Genomic DNA, 22,218 nt, shown 5'->3' on the forward strand with positions numbered 1-22,218 from the left:
ATTTGAGATGAAGTGCTTCAGATTAAAGAGCTGTTGAGGGTCTTGAAGTGATGCAAGCAGAGAGCTGGAGTGAGCTACACAAAATCAGGTCGTGTCCTTTCTCATTACTATTCATATTAGAATTTCAACCTCCACTTTTGGCTGAAAAATACAAAATAACGCAATGCTATAATTAACAAAACAAATGCGCATCCATCTTCATTTTATGAGTCATCCTATGAAAAACATTTAATCTATTCGTATTTCCTTATATTGGAATAATTGTTCCAGGAAATTACTGGGAATTTCAATTTCACCGTGCCTGCAGGATATCACATTGTTATCAAACGGAAGTACGCGCCTTCTCTCTCACACACATACTCATTCACTTACTCACTCACACATACATACAACTCCAGTCCTCCAACTACCCGTGTCCCTGTGAAGTTCCCTCTGCGCGGATCAGTCAGCAGCATGTCCAACAAGTGGTGGATTCTGTGCGCTTTGTCGCTCTCATGTTTCGCTCTCATTGACGCTTCCAGAAGAGAAAGAGGTAAGAACATTAAAAAAAAAAAAAAAACATACTCGTGCGCGGATTGTTACTTATAAGACGGCTTAACGCGTCACCAGCTCTTCTGTGGTGTTTTACGGGCTTTAAAGTGAAGGAAGGAAAAATATTTTCTTGTTAAACTCGTGCGTAAAAATGGACATGCGCGAGTTTGTGTTTAGTTTACTTCTGCTCGGCTGTCGTGTGTAGTTTGCTGAATGTCACTTTGGAGTATGTTAAAAAGTGTAAAATCTTGTAAAGTGACAAATTATTGAGTTTATTTTGCATGTATGTTTAAGAAGTGATCGATAATTATGCGTAACGCTGCGCAAACTGATCACACGCGATTTTCTTTCTTGGTAAACACTGAAATCTACTGGTATCAGTTTAGAAGGTCAGATAACTCGGGTTTGTTTTGTTTTGCTGGCGACTTTAAGTTCCGATCAGTGAGGGAGGAGATGTGTGAGAGTGGAGGTCAAAGTCCAGATCGACGCTCTTTACCGGCCAAGACTCCCACCTGAGCCCCGTAGTGCACCCACCATGGTTGCAACCCCCCCCCCCCCCCGCCCACACACACACTCTCACTCACTCTCTCAGCCCACACACGCACACACACCACCACCGCTGTCGTTTTCTCAGTACATAGAAAATGTTTGTGCAATTAAATACAGATAATGTTAAAAAATAATAATCAAAACATTTATATTTTCATGCTCATCATTTATTTTCAAAGTGTGTGGCAGCTGAACTTGTCTGGCATTTCCCCAGCTTCTTTTTAATTCGTCTTTTTAATTGATGAATAAATACTGGCAATCTCAAAAGTCGTTCCTGCCATTGCACACATTTACCTGAGATCCCGATTCATAATTATGAATCAATCTGATAAAAATGAGCAAATTTCATGACACGTGTGGTGTGTGTATATATATATTTAAGCTAATATTTCTTGTGGAAAAAACCCTTTCTCTCTGTGGAAACAGGGGTGCCGCTACTAATCATAATTCATATTCTCCTCGGACTTAGTAGTTTTATAGTTGACAATCACTGTAACAGCAATCCAAACAAGAGCACCAACTCGTGGACAGGCATGCTAACTACATAATTTTAAGCCTTTCTGCAGTTTCCGTGGAAATGGACATTGTTTTCAATATGCAGCTGTGGAAAAACTGAAATTGTTTTTAAAATGTTACCATGCAAACGTGAAACTTTTCTGAAGCAAAAATGCAAATTTTTTTCCTACTTGACTGTTCAATCTCAGCACTGTGTAAACGGGGCCAAACTAGAACAGCAGGCATATTAAGCCAAAATGTTTTTACGATAAGCAAGCTGCATTACGAGCACGTTAAACTGCCCCTGCAGGCGACACATTGGCTCTGAGTTGCACATAGAATACACATCTGTGTACATGTATGCCCGTCCTGCTTGCACCTCCTCCCCGCCTGTCATGTTGCAACAACAGCATCCCAGCGGCCTGCGGTAATGAGGCCGCTGAGTATTGAATGTCAGACGGCCAAGCGAAGCTGTGAAAGGTCCGATCCCAGGCAGGTTTGATCCGCAGCGGTGCGCGACTGTGATGTTCCACGTTCTCCACCCCTGCCAGCGAATACAGGCTCGGTTAATGAAAAGCTTGCAGCTAATAGGGGGGATCTGCAAAGGTCACTTCAAATGCGGAAGGCCAGATCTCGCCGCTGAAGGCTGCCAAAGATGGACTGCAACGTTAACTGTGCGCCTTTCATGTCGGCGCACGCGGTTTCTTATCTTGCACTGACATACAGGCAGTTTGATGCATCATTTCCCAGCATGGAAAAAAAAACGCATTTTCTGGCTACGCCGAAAAATTGTATGCTTAGAAACTTTTTAATGGCCACAACTTCCAGATGTTCTCCATTTAGTTTGGCTGAAATGCATTACAGTGGATTGGATTAGATTTTGGGGAGGTTTCTTGACACTCCTTTGCAGAATTCTCAAAATACTCAATGTAATAAAACTAAACAAAAAGTGATATCTTCATAGATTTCATAATATTCAGTTCAATTGAGTTCTATTCCTATGGCAACAAAAGTAACAATTGTCACTTCAATGCAATTTTACATATGAAAATACCCAACAGTTCCACATGAGTGGCAGGCAGTGGAAAGAAAATGCTGGCTTTTAACAGTGGAAAACCTTCAGAACCAGACTCAGAGGTTGATATGTTCTACTTTTAGGGGGGTTATCGGATGGAAAGAGAAAAAAGAATGGAACAGACGGACAGATTGTAGGGATTCAGGTTCAGGTAGGCGGTAGAGATTCTCTAGTCACTTCAACAGAAATACATCAACTCACTGCAGATGGATGGAGGCTCAGATCTCCAAAGAGCCTCTGAATGGAAGTGCATCAGAGTGGACGACACTAATGTCCAGGAAGTGTGTTAGTAAATTTCCTTTCAATTTCACACTTGATTATTATTTCCTGTCAGAAGTAACATGAATTTCAGACCCAGGATGACAGGACTGTAAATATAAACCGTTGAATTTTTCTCCTCATTGTTTTTGTCTTTTATATCTTACAAGTCTGATGGAATATTGTTATGTGGGAGATGGAGAGTTCTTTAGAAATGAGTTCCGCAGACTATTTCCTGGTTAACAATTTTATTCAGCGTGAAAATAAGTTGAAGTTTAGTGACCAATATTGTCTCAATGACTTCCCCTGTATCATCCACGAACCAACTGACTCTTGTTTTCTGCCACCCTATATTCCAGTATGACTCAAATGTGCTTTTTTTGGTCTTTTATGGGCCTGATTGTGTGGTTTTTGTTACGCTCTCTTGAATTTTCCACATGTGCAACACAAGGTAGAGTGTTCTCTTCCCAACAGGGAGTCTCAAGTCATTTGAATTAGGCAAGTGTCGAGTACGAAACAAGTTGACCCGTATCCCTCCAATTCCTCCAGCTTGACAAATATTTACTCAAAACATTAGATGTTTGCATCAATTTCAATTCAATTAGAACTATTTATTGCATTTTACCCTGTGTAAAGTTATCTCTCCATTATTATTTATGAGGAGGAAGAGTAAGAGAAGTAGAACTAGTAGTGAGAGTAAAAGTAGTTGTGAGAAGAGCAGTGGGAGTAGAATCAGTAGTGGGAGTAAAGGTAGCAGGAGTAGTAGTAGTAGGAAGAAGAGTAGTAAGAGTAGTACTAGTAGTAATAGTTGTATAATAGGAATGGGAGTAATATAGTTTTTTTTCCCACATTTTACATTTGACTTCATATGGGGTGGTTGTCCTTAAAAATAATGCCTCTTATTTTTTTTGAATTTTATTGCTTCACCAAAGAAAACTTGCTTCACTCGAGTCCCTTCAATTCCAAAGTCAGTGAACCTTGTTTTGTCGACGAGTCGTTTGGAAAAAAACCCAACAAAGAATCATCAAACCTCCCACTCTTCTTCATGCTTGACTGCATTGTGCTGACTGGTTGTGGCTAGAAACCCTTCACATGACCCTGAGGCAAATTTGAGCTTTTCCCTTTGATATCCGTAGTTCCTCAAACTCTTTGTGCGTCGTGTTAAAATATCAGGCAGCAACTGCGCATGTCTTCTTAAAGTTACTGTGATACATCCACCCATTTTACATCAGTGAAATGTGTGGATGTACCAAAATGTTTCCTTGGTGTGCAACTGATAAAAAAGACTCACAAAGTTGTGAACATCCTCTCGTATATCAAAAGCTCGGCAGACTGCCAAGACTTTGTTCCCCCAATGCCAGGCTTCAGCATCAAGGATGTGACTTTAATCTATTTTTAATCGAAAGGATAATGGGTGTCGACGCCACCACTACCTGTCAAAGGCCTGAGCTGCAGAAATGGTCTCTCATGGCCAACCAAACTATGGGCACCCACGTCACGACACGAAAGGAACCATTTTTGCTGAAAACATCAGTAAGTGAGGAAATAGTCATTGCACCTTCTTAAGGATATCTCTATTTGCAGTACATTTGATGACAAGCGAACCTACTAACCCCAGTGTGTGGTTAGTTTTGAGCTGCATTTTTTGACAAAAGAGTGAGTGAGTCAATGTAGCTTCTTGTCTCGACGTCTGCAACCTGCAGGTCTAGAGCCACATGTGTCTCTTCAACCTCTCTATAGTAGCTCCATGAAGATTTCAGAAGAATTTGGGGAAATAAACCTTTTTGTTTATTGATTTTAGTTGCATATGTTTTTAAATATGATCTAATCTCCAGGTTAAAAACAGCGAGGCACGGTAAAATGGCTAAAACAGCCAGAATTGCTAAAAACTGCTGAAATGGCTAAAGTTACAATAAATAAATAAATAAATACAGGAACGACAGTAAAATTAAAATTGCTGGTACAGATTTTCTTTTAGGGAAACAAAAAAATAAGAGGAAGAAAGAAGAAAAATACAACAAAAAAGAAGTAGGTAAAAAAATTCTGCAAAAAAGATGTCATTTCCAGTCAATCACTATGGGACAAAAAAAACAAAGGCCTTAAATACAAATGAAGAACAAGGGTGTTTTCTCAAGGATGAACTGAAAAATATATCTACTGTTAGAGCACTCTCTAATAATGATGAGCATATAATTGTAGTGCAAAATTACTTTATTGGTTTGCAAGAGCAAAATTGCTTTTGGAGTGAGATATACTTTTGCTATTGTGCTACATAACTCACTTTTAGGATTTAAGAGGCTCATCTTTCCCACATTTCCCAATGACAATACACAGTTATTTTTTGAACCCTAAATCACACGAGGACAAACATTCTATGAGCCTAAACGGTACCCAGACAGTATTCCAACAAACACTACCGGGGGGGCTTTTTATATTATTTGTCCGTCAGAGGTATGAGAATTCAGGCGATAAGTAAATAGAGCGAGGCACACATTAGACTGGCTTTCGTCAGCGTTTTATTCACCACGGAACATTAGCTTTCACTATTTGTATTTCATTTCCGTGCTCTTGAGAGGTAAAACAATGAGGGACACACAGAACGGGTTTGGAAGTAAACGTGAGTATCACTGGCAGCCCCATCCCGGTCGCTTCACTAATCGCCTGGTGGAGCTGTAAACATTGTGTCTCATTAATTTGGAGAGAAATTTAATTAGATGCTCGCTTGCTGTTTGAAGTGGTCCTTTTTATTAGTGGGCCTGGGGCCATCGACACAGAGGAAATGTGGAGCATGTGCCATCTTCATTAGCGCTGGAGGACTTGAGGAAGGTAGCCGCCGTTGAATGTCACTGCAAACATTTTCCTAAGAAATTTCTTTGACTGTGATCAGACATTGCTTTACGTCTCCTGCCATCACCCGCCATAGGCGGAGCTTCATCTTCTCTAATAAGAAAATGTTTGCTCGATCTCCACGTGGATCTCACTTTATAGCTGCTTTACTGCCACAACAGACCCCCCCCCCCCCCCCCCCCCCTAACCTATCTATTCCTTCTGCTAAGTTATTTTACTTGCCCTGTGGGACAAAATCAGTCTTCTCATTGTGATTAATAGTATTTAATTTGCAGATCCACATAAAAAATGCATTAAAAGTAAGGGTGTGAATTGATTTTTTTCTATATATATATTCACTGCACATCACCCTTTAATTAATCAGAATTGTTCACACATTTTGCTATCTTGTGATTACCAGACAAGCTCTCAATTAAATACACTGATTTTTATGCACCTGGGTCCTTTGTGTTGAGCGGACACCTGCCACTTTCCTCTTGTCTTCCACATCAAGTCACAACAGTGCCGTGCTCTCCTCCCAGGTGATGCATTACTGATCTAACCCTAACTAATAATCAATGATGGTCAATGATGTACTTTCCATTTAACTGTAAATTGAAAGATTTTGTCACTGATGGCTGTTGGGAACCATAGGGCATTATAAAGGAACATCAGAGATACCATTTGTTTGAAACTTTCAATTTGGCCTTTATATAGGCTTGCAACTGCTGTACAGTACCTGTCAGAAACACTCGTTATCCCCCTTCAGAGTTGTCCATGAATCATACCCTGCATATACCCTTTATCAGGTAAACCTTCTGAAAAATGTGCAAGACACAACTGCAGACTTTGTTTCAGTTTCTGTTAATAGAACAATATAATAGAGATGATAAAGCAAAAATATTGTGAAGAAACTTTGTCTCACGTTTACTTCCATTGTTCTCAGACTATTCATGCCTCTCGTCCCACTCATGGTTTTGTATTCAGTCTCATCATCTTCCACACATAATACTTAATTTTATTGTCTTGCTGTAATGTTTTCTTCTGAGTCCACCATGCAGTCACTTGATTATCTGCTGCTTCATTGTCCTCAAATGTCTCCCGTGTTTATCTTGTAAATAGGAAAACAACTGTCGCCCTTTGACTCAAATCAATGAAGCTGGTGAGATTTCTGTAACCTGGACTCATCTGCTGTGAGGATTTATTTTTCACTTCGTGATTTGTGTGCATGAGACCAAAAACCTGAAGGGACTTAACTTATTGCCCTCTGAATACTGAAAAATCTTACATTGTGGATAGTTTTGTTTGGATTGTTTTGAAGTTCTGACACTCATGAATAATAAATTATATACAAAAGATGTTCAAAACATGCTGTTGTACCAGATTAAAATAGAAAAACCTCAAGACATGCCCTCCATTATACAGTCAGATAAATATTTTAACATTTGCACAGGTGGAAAAACATTGCAAGTAATTGGTAACAGTGTGAAAATGACAACATTGCTTTAATATAAAAATATCCATATAGGGTCTGCTCAGTTTGTTCTGAAGCCTTACAATACAGTAGAATTTTCTGAAGATGCTGTGACTCCATCGGAAATGCTGCTACTGCACGTGTGTAGTAGTAAAGCTTTTTTTTAACATTCAAACATATTATTATCAATGATGGATCGACAGGCAGGAAATCACACACGTTGATTTGTACTTATTAGGGATTTCGCTTCACTTTACTTCACTTTACCTACCAGTTAAAATTAGTTTTTTTTTTTTTACTGATATTCCTTTTTAAAACTCAATCAGTTTTAAATCTTAGTTTTTTTTTATATATATATATGGCATTTTTATTTGACCTGCTACTTGTCCATTTCTCATTATAATTTCCTCATAAAACGAAGAAGTAGTCTTGACTTACTTTTTCACCCAACCCAATTTGTAGGACATGGTGACACATCATCCAATTATCCGGTTCACTCATGACTAAAACATTTGCTCTTGCGTTTATGCATGAGGTTTTATTTTTCATTGACCCTTATGAGACGCTTTGTCAGTGGGCTTGGTTGATCAAATGTTTGGCAAACGGATATTTGGTTGTATGAGTAACAGCTGGTTGAGCTTTGTGTGCAGTGGGAGGTCTTGGTAGAGATCCTCCATCTTTGATCCCTTGTTTTATCAACAATTATATTTAAAAGAAGTGAGGCACGTTACAGCGTTTTAAGACATTAGTTGACCTTCAAATGACTCCAGGTTTTGTTTGGGTTTTGTTGTTGACGTTGCTGGTTTCCCGTCTTAAGTCATGACTTTGATTCGCTGCACAAAGGCTTGGATTTGTTTGTGAGGGATCTACGACAGGATGTCAGTTTGCCCTCTGATGGCCTGAACCGCAGCATGGACTCCATCCACAAGACATGACGTTGCTGTTGGACTGGTCATCCGAAGAGTTCAGATTTATATTTTGACTTGCTGAGAGACCTGACATGGATTTTCTTTTCCCTTTCCTAAAGTCAGCCAAATGTGAGTTGAATTTGTGCTGACAGAACCCGAAAAACAATCCAAAAGATTTAAATCAGCTTTTCACTTCATGAACATTGGGTGTAGCTTGTTGATAACCTCTTTTTCATCCTTTAACGGCCCTGTAACATCTGTTTTTCTTTAAAGAAAACATAAAAATAATGACAATAATGATTACCATTACTGGAAATGTCTTATGTGAGTCATAAAAACAAAACAAAAAAGTATTTTTTTTAGTTTAATGAAGCTATTTTCAGCACATTTTGTGGAGCTTTTAAAGTGACTCTCCACTCACTATCAAGCCTGTTGTCTTGCTCCCTATACAAACATATCAATACATCTGACTACGTTCCCAAATAGAGACATAGGATTGATTAGGTCCTGTTGCGTGCAGCTGAGTATTGACATCCTTGTATTGTTCTTTGAGCAGCTTCGCTGTAGATTTACTCCCTGCTCAGAGGCAAAGAGATGATGTTTGCTGGAGGGGCTGCCTGCAGCGGCTCTGCTGGTTGTCATGTCTGCCTTCCTCTTCCCTTTCACCAACTACAAATAAAATTCACCATACATATGCTCCAATGCAGTTTCAGATGCAGCGTGTTCACCTGCATCGGCGGAAGAGTAAACCATAAATTCCTCGCGACACTCGCTTATGCAATTTAATGGACTCGAGGCCCACTTTCTTTATTTGACTTGACTGACTCATGAACAGCAAAGAGTTCAAAAGTCTGCACTGATTCATTTGATGTTATCAACAGGAGTGTTAATTTAGGGAAAAAACTATAGAGCCAAATGTGATCTCATTTAGGCTCCACCACTTAGGTTACAGCATGAAAATGTATAAATTATGACAACTCCAATGTTTTTGTTCTGCGCCTTCCATGGACTGTTTTCAGTGGTGCAATGTTGATTTCATAAACCTTGTTATGACAATATTTATTACTTGACAACAATATGAAATCTGCTTCCATAGATCCTCAAGGTGATACTTCCTGTCACAATCTTACAATCAGTCAACTTGTTACGGTGGCATTATGTTGATCTTTGTGTCATATTCCTTATTTCAACTGATTGGTTAAACCATGATGATGAATATTGTCATTCTTACTGGGGATGCACCAATACTACTCTTTTCAAGGACGAGAACAAGTAGGATTAGTAACCTTCTGCTACTTGGTGATGCAGAGTACAGATATGAGTAATTTATAGATGCCATTAAGTCTAATTTATACTCCATACAGTCACTCTTATTTTTATCATTAAAGAATTCCTGAACCACGGACATCACTTGTTCTCTCTTGTTGACCTGCCGCTCACGTTACTCATGGATGATGTCATATAATACTCCGAGTTTTATCAGGGATCTTTTGCGAGTACGCGGACCCCGTGCAATATGACACTGATACCAGTATCAAGTTCATGTCCTGACTGTGCCGCTGCAAATAGTTGGTCCCACCAAAACAAACAGAGAACTTCCAGAATATATTCCAGTTTTGTCAATCTTTTACAAAACCTTTGAAATCGTTACATTATGATACCCTAAATCTACTGCTCTTCTCCTGTGAAACAGTGTTACTTCTAGTGGACAAATTAGGAACTACTGCACTTTTATTGAAACACTGTATTTAATGTTTTTGGGCCATTTCAGTCAAATGTCATTTTGAGCTGGATTGAACATAGTTGTGGGCTGGATTTAACACATGCATGTTATGTTTGCCTCCCTTGCTTCAGAACATTCATTCCCAGCCCAGAGCATATTATGTATCTGCCACAAAAACACTTTCTAGTATCCACACTAGACTTGGGGAACTATCCGCTGCTTGTATTTCGCAGGTTCTTCCACAACCTTTCCGAGGGGCAATCACGGACGACTCAAAGCAAAAATGACTTCCAGAAGAGCTTACAGAAACGGGAGTATCTACTGGGTTAAACCTTGAACTCCAGGTGGTTGTAAGGCACACTATCCAGTCAGACATGATAGAGTGTGACACAGCACACATTTCCTCACGTGATTTATATGTAGAAAGCAGACGCTCCGGCAAAAGGCTTTGCCTGAGGGAATCTCTGAATCAGCGTTAGCTCATTTTCACATAAGGCTGCTGCATGGGGGAACACATGTGACCTGCGGGAGAAAATACCTGTCTCCTCCAATCTGACACAGCTGGGGAGATGACAAATGTGCTCGGAGGAGCATCAGCCACAGGTTAATCTGTGGGTCCTGTGCACTGTCGCCTGCAGAAATTGGCAAAGGAAGCTCCCTTGGCTCTGTCGTCAGAGAGGAGACACTGTCTACTCGGTCATTCCTCCACTAACTTGACAATATTTAGTTGGGCTATTCTTTTCCACTTACAGCTGTGTTGCCTCGGGGTGACTGAGGTTTGGCAGCAGACGCTCTCCTAAAACTGACAGTCGAGAAATCTTTGTGCCATCTTATTTCCTCGCGAGCAGGAGGGGTGGCTGGTGCGGCTCACAGGCTCATATCCCCGAGGGACACATGGGACCGAAATGCCAAACACTGAGTGTTGTAGTGTGTTGTTACTTTTTGGATTATGCAGTGCACCAAAGAAAAACTTTTCATCACCTGAAGGGAACGTGTGAGACCGAAAGATGCAACATTTTCACATTTGTGTAGCTTTTGTTCTTTTATTTAATATAAAAATATTGAATATCACTCATTCAAAACGTGTTCAATGAGGGAGATAGAAACTCAAGTATTCAAGGCTTTTGTACCACATCATAGATTATCGAGTTTTGTATCCAAGACATTTTTTCTGGTTATTCATCATACAACTTGTTTTGAACCATTAATTCAGCTTAGTGTCTTTCTGTCTGTCAGATATTGAATTTTCTCTTGCATTCAGCTTAAAGCCTTTTTTTTAATCCGTCACTCAGATTTATTTATGGTGATAGCATTATTTGATTCAATCAGTATTGTATCCTTCCCATTGATATAGAAAATAGAGAATATTTTTCTAAAATAGAAACATTTTATATTTTTGATCATGCAGTGTTGTATATTTAAATTATTTCAGCATTTACTGTTGTTTCTTGCCATTTGACGTGGTCAATGTCTGTTGATAAAGTTTTGAATTTTACATTACCACATCATTCTTCTTGCTTTTCATTATAGTAATATTCTATTCATATAGTATGGGAATTTCCAGGCTGGTCAACATATTTTTTTCTCCATTCATTCAAAATAAAACTACTTTTGATCACCTTTCGGCAATCTGCTCGTAATAAAAAAAAACAGGAGGATTATTGCTGAAATTTCTCCTCACCTGTCTTTGTTTTCTTTCATCATTATATCTTGTGAAGTATTTTGCAGCTGAAGTTCTATGAGGAATATCTCATTTGGTTGGTGCGAGACTAAAGTGGCCTCTATTTGCACTCGGAGTGAATGACACCAACTGTGGTGCTAATTAGGACAGAGCTTGCCTTTTTGAGTCACTCACTTTAGCTTGTTTAAACAAGATAGCGCTATCTTTTGTGAGTCTGGAAAGTTTTGAGTTCGGCCGGCCGCCTGCAGATGGATAAGGGGATGGGAGGGCTTCCTGCATGAGTCGTACTGACCATGAATGTAAGCTTTCTTTAGGGGGGACAGAGTCAGGAAGTTATGAGTCTTGCAGGATACTGAACTTGAGTGAGATAAGAGTTATTATTATTCTCTCATATGGAAATGAGCAATGATGGTCAGATGTCTGGAATGGAAATGTAGCAAGAGGATATATAAATGACTTATTGCAGTCATTTCTTAAATATATATTCTCTGGACACTTCCTTTCATAAAAAAAAAAAAAAAAAAAAGATTCTCATCATAAAAAGGTGGGCAGACTAATTGCACACGGCAGCGAGCAGATTGGACAAAAGGTTTCAGGGAGTGAAGGAAAGAGGTGAACGAAGTCTGAACTTGTCGAAGTCGCACAGAAAGGAGGACGAGAGGGCAGCTGCTTTGTCTGCAGTCTGTACTAGTTGAGACAGGGTGGAAGGGATGATGGGCTTCTTTTGACCGCCCAAGCCGATTGCAGCTGAACTGAGCCGAGGCAGCTTTTTGTTTTATACATCCATGTGCACACAGAACTTTAAAAACATTTAGTATTTCAATACGCAGAGTGCAGTCATACAACAGGAATATGTTTTTTTATATACACATTCTGTTTATTTATCTGTTCATTTACTTACTGGTTGCTTTGTTTGGTTTATTTTGTGGTTATTCCAAATTTATAAAAGTTATGCGTATGTGATTGGTTTAAAAAAAAAAAAAAAAAGGATAAAAAAAATTACAAGACACAAAGAGACTAACTGGGGAGGGTGTAAGTTTTAATAAACTACTACTCCTTTCAGTTCAGTTTTCATTTTCAGTGTCTTTATTGTTTTTATATTAATTTATCATTTTTGAAATAAAATAAAGTGAACGAACTCTCCTTTGCTGTGTGGCGTCTGTTTATCTGCTGGAAATGCCTCATTGAGGGAAAATGAAACATAAACGAACAAGTTGAGGCTGAATTTGTATGGCATATTAAAGTGGAGAGAGAGAGAAGTGCTTTAACTTTGCAGGGCGTGCGTATCGAGTCGCTGAGCGCTGTTGGGTTCAATGCCAGTGCATGGGAAGAAAAATTACAAAAACAAATTGCACAACCTCGCAGTGGTACACCGGGTTTCAAATGCATTCAGCTTTCCTGCCTTTTAGATCTGCTACAAGATCTGCAAATGATAAACACGGCAGAAGAGACAATAAGGCACAATTCTGAAAGGAAAAATGTCAACAAACTCTCTCTTTGACAAGATGTTTCGATTTAAAAAAAAAAAAACCAAAAAACTGTGCAGCTGCCTGATGCTTCCAGAACGGTTTAATATACAAACTCGTGTGACTCAAATATGAAGTTTTAACTCCAACTGTGAATAAAAGAAATAACATTTAATTGAAAATCCAGAGAAAGAAATCACAGTAACAGCAGGATGTTTGCATCCTCAAGCTTTGAAGGATGAATGTTGAAACATCCAAAATAATTGAATGTACATTTTCATCTGAAAACACTCTCTGTAAAACTTTCTTCTGTAGTTTCATCTCTCAAGTTGTTTTCAAGTATTTTTTTTCCTGTTTTACACAACTTCTACCCAAATTCTCTCTATTTTTCCTCTATGACTGAAGCGTCTCTGGTTCATCCATCACAACGTCTTTGTTCTCCCCTCACTCACTGAAGAGCCGGATGCAAACAGTCGTTATTACATTTGACTTTTATTGAACTACTAAGTTTGCTGGAATATCTCAACCCACCAGTGTGAGAACCACAATTCACTCACTACTGATTAAATGTGAGAAGGGTTTGTTAACACATTCTCATATTTATCAACAGATGGGCTTTTTAGCTACTTACCCCCACATTGACACGCCAGCACCATCAGGCTTATTATCCCATTACTGTTACATAGTTATGATACTTACGTAGTTATTTTGGAATACATGAAAACAGTTGCAAAGCTGGCAGCTTCTGGTGGTAGCTTTTGCATTCACATGCAGTGAAGTGCAGCTCTGTCACCATTTCACTGGACTCCTGTTTACTGCAGATCAAACACTTCAATGCTTACGAAGCCACTCAGATCTCACAAATGGCTGAGTTGCATGAATATTAGCATCTTTCCTAATTAGATTTTCCTTGGAATTAGTTTATGAATGAGCTTCTTCCAAGAAGTGCTAACATTGAGATTATGGAGCATCAATACTGAACTTAGGTTTACACAATGTTTTCAAGTGAAAATACAAACCTCAGTATGTGGATGGACAATAACAACAATGGCATCCTCCAGGGTGTCATGACTCCCAGTCCATATTTTGCACGGACTTGGAAGTTTTATAGTTGACAGTTGTATGTTCATTTGAACGTTTGCCTTTGTTAATGCTTATAGCTTATTGTTCTTTGTGCGCATCTGTGTATGGTTTCATTACAAAAACAACAGATTGTGCAAATTCACGGCCCGACATGCGAACTACATAATCTTCAGCATTCCAGCCGTTTCCGTGTTCACGGACATCGTTATAAACGGAAATGCAGAAACACGGTGTTTTTGCTTTAAATGTTGTGTAAATTGGAGCCTTAGATTTGTACTAGCAACCTCCAACTGTGACCACCACTTTGAGATGTTGCAATGTCAGTTGATGAAATTCACATCAGGCAGTTTGAAGCAGTGCACTCACAAGACTGCGGAAGTCACACAGTCTGTAGAGGCCTTATGTGTATTTTTTGTGCCTTATTGTAGTGAATGCCGCCAATGAATGCTGTTATTCAACTGAAATATGAGAAGATTGCATCAGATAGTGTTCATTGTCAAGGATAAACTGAATAGCGCTACTGGATTTTTATTTAATCAACATAACTGGAAGCGCCATCTATCGCTCTGTCAATCCTTTTCGTGTCCGGGTTCGGTGAAGTTTCCCTTGTTGAGTGAAATTTATAATGTAGAGGAATCGATCTCATCAATAAAGGCATACATAGATTCTTATTTTAGATAAGCAGAATGGAAACTGTGTGACCCCCGAGCATCAGAAGGGTTAATCCCTCATTGGGAAGCTTTCAAATGCCACATTCTGTCTCCAGTCGCCAAAAATGGAGGAAACTCCCTCTTCCTCCTGCATCTATTCTGTTTGAACGATAACCTTTATAGCAGAAAAAGACCACCGTATCGATCCCTGGGTCTAATGAAGAGTGCATCTACAGTACAGTCGGGTGGGGATGACATTTGCACAGATGGGGAATGAGCCACTTGCACTCACTTTCTGTCCAGTCCATTGATTCAGCCATGTAATCAGATCCGCATCAAATGAGGCGAGGCTAAGACACAAACACCGATGGCTGCAGACTGTATAGTCCTGGAAGACCCTTTCACTGTGAACAAATGACAGCTCCATTGGCAGCAGATTATTGATTCATTTAGGTAAAAGGGCGTTTTAGATCAGATACTCAGGCGAGACGATTGGCCATGTGAGTGTCTGTTGAATTATGACATTTCTTGATATATGGAAAAAAAAAAAAGTTCTCCCCAAAAGCAATGCATTGTGGGAATCAACATTGCAGAGGTGTGATTACAGGTTTGGTTAACAGGCTTGTATTGAATTCATTGCACAGCATTGCAGACACTGCAGTGTGAATGTTCTCTGGAGAAATGTCATGTTAGAATAATCCACGGCAGAGCAGATGTCCCCAATCCAATAACAACAATATCCTTCCTTCTTTGTGTGTCTGTGGTTCGGGTCTGCTGTAGACAATAGAAATCTGTTCGAAGGTGGATCTTGAGAGCGTGAAGGGTTGAGAAGGAACATTTCACTTGAGTGTTTTCAATGTTATTGTGATAGTATTTTATCAACCAGCTGAAGAATTGCACAATATTCTCGTAGCATTGCGTTACAACAAATAGATTTTGTGTTGCTGCATTGGAAAGGAATGTGATTAGCCACTCTCTGCTGCTTCCTCACAACATTAAACAATCCTCAGTTTAACTGTAAGCGCTGTCAACAATGTTGTATAAATAATACGCTTTGTGCTTCAGGGGTTTGCAAAAAAAGTCTTTGATACCATTTTGTGTTTGAAATGAGTAATTGAGACTGAGCATTTCGGGTGTTTTTATCAACTGCATCTTTCTTGATTGTTTCATATTTACCTGTATAGCTAATTTCACTTTTGAGCTCATCTGCATTTAGATTACACATATTTCTCAAATAAATGATTGAATGAACTCCATCACCAGATCTCATCCCCCAAACTCTGGAGAATGTACGCGATGAAATCGTCGATATTTTCATGAAACCGAACAATTATGACGGAAACATCACTATAACCACAACATCAGGCCAATTTTACTGCAACCTTCTGGTGCCAAATACAGTGAAATGTCCAAAACATTTTCTCCTATACCTGCTGTATTATGCATGTTTTTACAAACATGCATAATATGTTTTTACAAACATGCATAATACAGCAGGCATAGGAGCAACATGGCTTTGAGCAACGAGGTAGTTAGCATTCATGTCGATCTCAGCTCTGGTCTCAGTGTTGTTTTGTCCACTTTGTTGATTTCCTCTACAGTGTTCTACAATTTGCTTGGTGGTTTGGCGATCTGTATTGGAGCCTCTTGTGGGGCAGATTTTGGCTCACAGGCTATAAAGCCTGTCCATATAATTCAAGTTCAATAAGTTGGACATCACTGATGTTGTGTCATAGCTGAAATAAGTGTGAACCTTCCAAAACCAAAACAGAAACAGGTCACCAGTAGATAATTTACAATTACTTTTTTTTCTGAGTACACATACATAAACAACAAAAAATGGCAACAAAAAATACCATGTTCACACATGAACATATTTGCACAAATACTCACACAAACATATTGGGTCGTCTGAAATTGCCTTAAGAACTTAAGCTCTCAGACACTGTTTATGTGACAGCATAAGCATTTTCAAAAAGTTACACCTTGGGAGACGTTTTCAAAAGCTTGTGTCAGTGACTCTGACTCACTGTTGTTGTGTAAACAGATAAAAGAAACACATTAAAAGTTTTCTATTTTCACTTGAAAACTTTGTGTATAAGGGGTCTACCTGAGAACCAAGTCTAGCATTCCGTGTTGATCTTGGAGTAATGTATTTCAAGCTTTTCAAAGCTTCTTCCGCAAGACATTTTAATCTAATTTCAGCATTATGGGTACATTCTTTTTTTGAATGAACATCATGTGTGTTTCTTCACCTTTGCATTTTCTATATCTGGACTCAACGCCTTCATTCTTGAGTCATTTGGTTGTTATTACAAGTGACAATATGAATAATTCAGCCAGCCTTTTGTAACTGGGTCTTCCTCAGCTTGGCAGATGGCTCGCTGGTACAATCTCCCCTCAAGGCACATGTAACTTATGGCGAAGGGTTTGACATTGTTCGTCAAATGCCCCTTATGGACTGAAAACTCACCACCCTCGGTCAAGTTTAACTTCGGAGATGCGTGCCAGGCATTATCAGGTTTTTTTGGACAAGATGTTTAAAACCTGCCGCGCAAGCTCGCAAACTAATCTTCCTCACATCCCCTGTCTGAGTGCCATTGAGTAAACTCAAGACTTTGTGCAATTGATTGTCTGAGAACCAGCAGAGACGGCCTCTAATTGGCATTGAGTGGGATTGTTTGGTTCGGCAGTGCCTGAACTTTTGCAGATGTCGGAGTGAGGATTTGGCAGAATCGCCGAAGTGAAATGGATTTGTGGTTCCCACTATTGTTTTGTTCTGTGGGGAAACAGGCTGGGGCTCAACTTAGATATTACTGGGGAAAAACATATTGCCATTGAAGAGGAGAGCGATTACCTGTACTGAGCTCATGGTGGAAAAATTGATAAAACCAGCTATTCGGGATTGACAGAAATGTGGAGGTGAGCTAAGCTTTAAAATGCGGGGGAAGGTTTTTCCTACTCGTTTGTCTGACCGCAGTCTTCTGTATGAATGAGCATGACAAAATAAACCCTCGGAGTTAGAGGGTCGGAAAGACAGGCTGAGATAAATGCTGAATCTGTCTTGGCATAGACAAATGAGCCTACAAAAACTACCCAGCACTGAAGCAACAATTAACTCTCATTGCGTTCTCTCTTCCCTCACCACCTGCCACACCGGCTCTGATTTAAAATGCATGGGTCCCGTAAGCATTACAGATCATTAAGAAGGTTTCCCTGCAGTCTTACTTCAAAGCACAGTTGCAGTCTCGCTAAACCACAAACAAAACGCACAGACGTACAGAGATCTGAAAGCTACCTTTGGTAAATATGAGTTCTCGCGTAAAAACCATGAGTCCTGGCAGATTTTGCTCTGTGCCTTCTGGATCAAACCACACACGATGAAATTTACCACTGCCTGGGCATGACAAGTTTCATTGCTAGTTGCCTCCTCGGGGTAGCCCCCCAGTCTGTTTTCCACCCCCCCCCAACCGCACAATACACAAGCTTTCAAAGCTTTTATTGTTCGTACTAATGCCGACACGTTTCTCCCGGAGGCACGAACATGTCCGTGTCTCACTTTAATTCCTTTGATCCGCTGGAGAAAGCGCACTGGAAGTTGCTCCAAACTTTGATCTTCCCAAACACGAAGACTGGTTGGAAGCAAGTTGCTCCTGTTTGCAAGATCAGTGCCGAAATGAGGTCATATCTGTCGTGCTGCTCAAAGGCCACAGTCGACTGCATTAATGAGCTGAATGCGAAATGATCTGCAGGATCATTGTCATTGTCTCTCTCCGTTTTGCCCCTACCCTCTCGCTGGCAGGTTTGCAATTACTGAGCCATCGCTGCTTTGCTCCTCGTAGCCTCATACACATTAAGTATGTATCTGAGCACTTAATTAAATTCTTCTTGTATTTTCTTCAGTTTGGCAGAGCTTCTCAGAAAAACTCGAAGGGAAACCAATATGCTTGACATGAGCTCAAAAGTGTGAGAAGTACCAGTTGATGCACCAGAATTAATGATCTTGAAAATAGTAATCGTCTTAAATCAATCAGCTGCAAGCACGACTGCGTCCAGTTGATGACTTCCTGAACCAGTTGTTTTCAACTTTTTTCTCGAGGCACCCACGTGTTTGCCATTGGCAATCACAAGAAAAGAAAAAGTAGAGGGACCCTCATCATGCAATATATGTGAAATTTGGTTTCTTTCTGTAATAATGACTTCCTTTAGTCTGAGTAACTCTTTGGGTTTACCCACCATCTTCGGGTGTTTGATGGAGTGGTGCCACTTCAGGTTCCATGGTTTGATACTTTCATTTGCCAGTTATTTGCAGCAAAAGATGCATTCTGCTCAAATCTTGTACGTTGCTTCTATGAAACGTTTTTCTGTTTAACTCTTGCTACATGCGTTATTCTCTTTGACTGATGCCTTTTTCTCTTTAGCCTGATGCACCATCGCCCCCTCTGTGACATGAATGAATCAAATGCTGACACCTACTTTTAAGACATTGAAAATCGGTATACCTCGTAACATCTGGAGTTATTTGTGACCCTCAATGAATTTACTTTTTTTTTTAATCTTAACAAAGTTGTTAATATTGTTAGACAGTCCTCTTCCCCCGCCCCCCTCGCCCTCCACTCAACACATTTTGTCATCAGGCTCCTGGGAAAAGGTCATCTCACAGAAAAGAAAAAAATAATCAGGCAGTTAACATTTCTCAATTGCCTTGACTCATGCCATCTTGTACTTCTGTGGCTTTATACAAGCTTGTCATTATTATTCTCTAGATTAGTTTCATGTTACATTTGCTGTATATGTGGAGTGAAAAATGTTTCACTTTCATGCAAAAAACAGTGATTGCACAACTCAAGATATTGGTGAAATTTTAATCAAAGGGTGAGGTTTTTCATGTTCTTTTGAGGTAGGTAGGAATCTCTAAAAACAGCGAGGAACACCCTGCTTGCAAAGCAAATAAAATATGTCAGAAAAATGTAGGTGTACACATAAACACACATTGAAAGTGACCTTATTTACTCCGAGATCAGCTGTAAAACTTTGCAACAGACTGCATGACTCACCTTGAGCACCTTTGTCCAGTGGCCTTAGGGCATGGCTCTGATATACAATCACAATGTGTTTGGGGCTGAATGTACTGGCCCAGTCGATCCACCCTCTTGGTTTTACTTCTGTGTTGCAATCCAGTCTTACCTTCATTTAATGGAATTTGCACCCAAGAACTATTAAGTGAAATGACTCAGTGGAGAAATGAGTGTTCTGACACGGATGACTAACCTGAGTACATACAATGCGTTTTACACAATCACAGTCGGAACCAAGTGCACCTTCGAAAGCTTTTAACATTCTGGGCAATGAGAGCAAATGAGCCTCATTGATAGATTTAGACTATTAAATTATGAATAGAAGGCCCCGTTAACATGACAACGTTTTCAGGTGAAACTTTTGCTGTGTTTTGGTTAACCGTATACACAGCAACGGTGCTTGGAACCACTGAAAATACAACTTTTTGAAAATGGCTCCCAAGATAGAAGCTTTCGAAAATGTGAAAACGCTCCATCTCTGTGTAGACGGGGGAATCGCTGCGATTGGTCATGCGCACCACAGCAGTAGTAATTAGTTCTTCTGAACATGTACACGTAGATGGACAATCACAACAACGGCAGCTTCCAAAGTGTCATGACTCCCGGTCCATATTTTGGAATCTTCCTGGGACTTTGTAGTTTCATAGTTGAGTCACCCGGAATAGCAATCCAACTGGGTCATCTGTCCACTTGAATGTCCCTGTACTTGCGATTGTTAATATTTAAAGGTAATTGTTGTATAACAAAAACAACCAACAGCACCCACTAGTGGCCCCAAATGAAGACTACCATCATATTGGCCTTTACTGTTGTTTCCATGTAAACAGACCTCACAATGTTGCCATGTAAGCGTGAACCTTTTATGAAACAAAAGTGCAAAAACCATGCATTGTCGCTTCAAACGCTATTGTGTAAATTGGATAACTGAATAACAATCCACTAACCAAAAGCAGGAGAACACAACTGTGGAAATTGAAACAATTCATAAAACTGAAAGGCCGTGCTGTTTTATGAATTGTGATGGATTTGGAGTCAATGAAACACAAGTAGAGCTCAAAGAGAATACAGTGCATCACTCCATTTATAAACCACCCGATGAAGCCTTGAAAGAAAAGTGCTGCTAGTCGACTGTAAAACATCGTGGAGGGATTATCATGTTCTGGGGTCTGCTTTGTTGCTTCTAGTCCTGGAGATATTGTATGTATAAAAAGAATGAAGAACGCAACTGAAATAGACAAATGTAACCAATCTTTATTTTGATCTCCAAAAAAAAGTCATTAAGATGCTTTCACTGATGATGTTGATGTTTTTCTGCATCTTAGCAATCTCGCACGCATCATGCACTCAATGCAAAGTGTTGTGCCAATTGAGTTGCTCTTTCAGACAGTAACAGTTCCCATTTTCCTGTCTGGCGCAGCTGTTCGCCTGCGGGCGATGTGGTTTTAAAACGAGGTGAGGTCAGACATCGACAGCATGTTGCTACCTTGAGGCAACAAAAAGTGATTACTTTATTGACCAGCAAAAACCTCAATCGGCGGCAGTGTTATTTTAACAGCACATTTATGCAGATTAGTAGCTCAGAACTTTTCGCACAGAAATTTTTTCCGACACATGAAGAGCTGCAGTTGTGTTTGTGGCTTCCAGCAGTTCGTAGGACTGTTTCATCTCAGCTATTGAAATACCTGCAATTGAGTCTCTGTTCGTCTCCAGAGTCGCGCAGTGAGCATCAACACATGTGGCAGTCTTGACATCATTATCTCCCTATAGCTGATAAACCAACAGCATCAGTCAAGATTTTACTGCAGATTTATTTGTTTACTTTTGCAGTCATTATTTGTTGCACAGCTGCGAAAATCCAGCTGTCTAAACTCCCATCTACTCTACAATTTTACACCCAAAAGTCTGAATTCTGCACCAGGTCACATGTAGGAGTTACTGTGGGTGGTTCGGTAGAATGGGTCGTCTTCCAATACCATTATTCCCATAGTCTTTGTCTAACTTTTAGCCTTATTTACTGGAAAATGATTACAAAAGTGAAATCAGTGGGTTAAAGAAGAGCAGCGGATGAGATTCAACAGATACAGCTGAAGCAAAAAAGGTGAACACAGAAAATATCTTATATTAAAATCCACAACTGGGCTTGTAACCATAGAAAACACAACGTTTCTGCTAAATCTATGTTTTCTGTATTTTATATTTTAAAAGTTGATCCATCCACCTTCTAAACTGCTTCATTCTGTTCAGGGTGTTGGGGAAATGGAGCAAATCCAAATTATGGGTAAAAGCAGAGTCCACCCTGCACATGTCAACAGTCCATGACAGCTTAAACAGAGAGACAGACAAACACACACTTGTAATATTCACACTGACAGGCAATTTGTTACCATCAATTAGCCACACAGGCGTCTTTTCAGACTGGCG

At 39.7% G+C, this 22,218-nt stretch overlaps 1 protein-coding gene across 2 annotated transcripts in view; it reads left to right on the top strand.

Moving 5' to 3' along the window:
• Positions 1 to 409: 409 nt before the first annotated feature.
• tfpia (tissue factor pathway inhibitor a) overlaps positions 410 to 22,218 on the top strand; it is a 49,654-nt gene continuing 27,845 nt past the window's right edge. For both annotated transcript variants that reach the window (XR_013936654.1, XM_080497928.1), the window contains exon 1: positions 410 to 532. Coding sequence is in view for 1 of the 2 variants with exons in the window: in XM_080497928.1 (XP_080354054.1) it covers positions 454 to 532 (79 nt within the window). In the remaining variant the exon portion in view is untranslated. The remainder of the gene's footprint in view (positions 533 to 22,218) is intronic.

This window comes from Blennius ocellaris (genome assembly GCF_963422515.1).
Source record: "Blennius ocellaris genome assembly, chromosome: 6".
Classification (NCBI taxonomy): Eukaryota; Metazoa; Chordata; class Actinopteri; order Blenniiformes; family Blenniidae; genus Blennius; species Blennius ocellaris.